The sequence below is a fragment of the Humulus lupulus genome, chromosome X (assembly GCF_963169125.1).
Source record: "Humulus lupulus chromosome X, drHumLupu1.1, whole genome shotgun sequence".
Taxonomy (NCBI): Eukaryota; Viridiplantae; Streptophyta; class Magnoliopsida; order Rosales; family Cannabaceae; genus Humulus; species Humulus lupulus.
Window position 1 is genome coordinate 40,698,982 of NC_084802.1, and position 3,212 is coordinate 40,702,193.

The following is a 3,212-nucleotide window of genomic DNA, read 5'->3' on the forward strand; positions in this document are numbered from 1 at the left end:
ATGACATGATTTAGTCTATCTTTGGACCATTTGAGTCTTTCGAGCCAACCATTATATACTTTTTATCCCTAGTCACCCCTTTGAGCTTAATTTTTTTTGATGAATAAGCCATTGTATTACTCAAAAAACAAACCAATACAACCACCACATGTGCACCCAATACATATACAATAACCCACAGTGTACAACCGGGTTAACAGACCCAACCAATCATCCCTGATATCTGACTATCTGACTAATACAGATCAAAGCAACCTGGTAGAAAAATCTCTGTCTTTCCTAGAAGCTTTACAAGGAAATATACTAAGTAATCGAAATTTACAATCTCTTTGAATTCTACTAACTGTATGATGCACTTGCCACAATTTTTGATTCCAAAGCACATCATTTCTTACTCTCCAAAGATGGTACACTGTCGCAGCAAGACAGGAGAAGAATATACTTTTATATGTACTCGACACATGCTTGGCATGATAAATGCAATGCAGGAGCCTGTGGAGATTGATGGACTGAGCATTCCAATGCAACCAGCCTTTGATAGCTTCTAAACACCTCTTGCTGTATGTACACTTGAAAAAGAGATGGTCTATGTCTTCATTCTCTGCTCCACACAGCAAGCAAACCAGATCCATATTAGAATTATATCTAGCAATTCGATTCTTTGTGTGCAACCATTCCCACATGACTAACCACATGATAAAATGATGTTTGGGGGTGATAAATCTATCCCAAACAAATTTCCTCCATGGTACTCGTACTTCAGGAGAAACCAGCAGATTTACACCAAGTTGAATATGATACCTCTGTGATAAGAATGAATCAGCAGAGATTTTAGCTTTAAAGCAGTCCTTCACAGCTACTAAGCGCTTCCAGTACCAACTACAATCTGAGGGACACTTGTAATCCCACCAATTCTTGTCCATCAGATAAACGCTATTAATCCACTTGACAAAAAGGTTATCTTTCTTTTTGGCAATTGCCCACACATACTTACCCATGGCAGCTAAATTCCAATCATGTAATCGCCGAAAGCCCAATCCACCAGCCGCCCTTGATGCGCAAGTATACTCCCAAGCAATCAATCCTGGTAAATGGGATTCAGAGATGCCTTTCCAAAGAAAAGCCCTACAAATTGCTTCAACATCTTTTATCAATTGCTTTGGTAGAATCATTATTTGTGCCCAATATGAATGCATTGAGATGAGGACTGAATTGATCAAAGTCACTCGCCCCATATAAGATAGATTCCGAGTACTCCATGAACGAATTCTACTAGTCATCTTCTCCACGATGCATTGACAATATGCTGCAGAAATTCGTTTAGAACATATAGGTATCCCAAGGTACCTGAAAGGCAGGTAACTTCGAGTGAAACCAGAAGCCGCCAGCACTCTCTCTACAACAGCATCAGAGATTCCATGACAGTATATAGCAGTTTTCTCAGCATTAGGAAACAAACCCGAAGAAGAAGAGAATAGCTTCAAACCTCTCAACATGAGCATTATTGAAACAAAGTCCCCATTGCAAAAGATAAGAAGGTCGTCCGCAAAACATAAATGATTCAACTTCAGATTTGAACATTTATTATGGTACTTGAACCCAGGTAATGACCCCACCTTACTCATAATTCGGGACAAGTACTCCAACCCAAGCACAAACAATAAGGGGGAGATGGGATCTCCTTGTCTAAGTCCTCTTTTTGATGCAAAGAACCCATGTAAAGATCCATTGAGAAGTAATGAAAACTTGGGTGTTGTCACACATGCCATTATTAAATCTGAAAAGGATTGAGGAAACTCAAAAGCCTTAAGCATCTCTTCAATGAACCCCCACTCTATTGTGTCATACGCTTTCCTTAAGTCAATTTTTATCATACAGCTAGGTTTGCAATTGCTACGCCCATATAGTCTCACCAAATCCCGACACACCATGATATTATGGGCAATATATCTTCCATGTACAAAACCCCCTGGTTCTCAGCAATCAAGTCAGGCAAAATTTGTCTCAATCTCGCGCAAATCACTTTCGATGAAGCCTTATATATCACATTGCAACACGAGATAGGCCGAAAATCACTCACACTTCGCGGACAACTGCTCTTAGGAATAAGAGTAATGGTAGTTGTATTAATTGCCTTAAGAATTTTTCCTGATTTCAAAAAGGACAGAACAGCAGATACCACATCTGAACCAACCAATGCCCAATTATCTTGATAGAAAAAACTTCCAAAACCATCCGGACCTGGAGCCTTCAAACCAGGAATAGAGAAAATAGCCTCTTTGATCTCTTGAGATGTGTACTCGGTTTTAAGTATGCTGGAATGCACCTCAGAAATTTTTGGCCCAAGGTTGATGATACAATTCTTCACCCGAAGCCTGTTCTGCATCTCAGATCCAAGGAGCTGATGATAATATTGTAAAAAGGCTTCCTGTACAGCAAGAGGAGTATCACACCAGACCCCCTGCGCATCCTCTATTGAAAAAATCTTGTTCTGAATTCTCCTTGATCTCAGTGACGCATGGAATATTGTTGAGTTTTCATCTCCATTTTTAGCCCAAGAAACTTTGGCTTTCTGAGCTAAAAAAAGAGAATAAGCCCTAAAAACTTTAGCATATTTGTCCCGAGCCACTTGTTCCTCCTGCTGTAATCGAGAGTTGTGGGGATCTTTATTCACTTCTTCCTGCAAAACCATTAATTCCTCCTTTGCTATCATTTGTGCTTTGTGAATCTCATGGAAACCTTCCTTATTAATGCTCTTAAGAATCTGTTTTAGGCGTTTAAGTTTAACTGTCAGCTGATACATCTCCGTGCCCTCAACTCCTTCCTGCCAACACTTAGCAATTCGCTCACCAAAATCATCTGCATCCTTCCACATTCGAAAATAGCGAAATGGCTTCTTGCCACTAATCACATCCTGGTATATAGAGACCAAAATGGGACTGTGATCAAAGCTTCCCTCAGGTAAAAAGTTAGCTTCCGAAAACTGAAAACAATCTGTCCATTGGGGATTAACTAAGGCTCTATCTAACTTAGAGAAAACTCGATCCTCTGGTTTCTGCTTATTATTCCAGGTGTAAAAAATCCCATAATATTTCAGGTCTTCCAAGTTACACTTTGCCACACAATCTCGAAAATCTTGAGTAGGACTTTTAGTAGACCCTCTTCCCACTCTTTCATTGCTAAATAGAATATCATTAAAGTCCCCCATAACT

The 3,212-nt window shown here is 39.7% G+C and overlaps 1 protein-coding gene across 1 annotated transcript; it reads right to left on the reverse strand.

Annotated features, from left to right (window-relative positions):
• Positions 1 to 245: 245 nt before the first annotated feature.
• LOC133805743 (uncharacterized) lies at positions 246 to 1,769 on the reverse strand. The gene has a single exon (XM_062243903.1). It carries the CDS (start codon positions 1,767 to 1,769, stop codon positions 246 to 248), a length of 1,524 nt encoding a protein of 507 aa, XP_062099887.1.
• Between the last annotated feature and the right edge of the window lie 1,443 nt (positions 1,770 to 3,212).

What these genes read in the sequence shown, in the direction of transcription:
- LOC133805743 (XM_062243903.1), bottom strand. Translation starts at nt 1,769, where the DNA reads ATGGCATGTGTGACAACACCCAAGTTTTCATTACTTCTCAATGGATCT.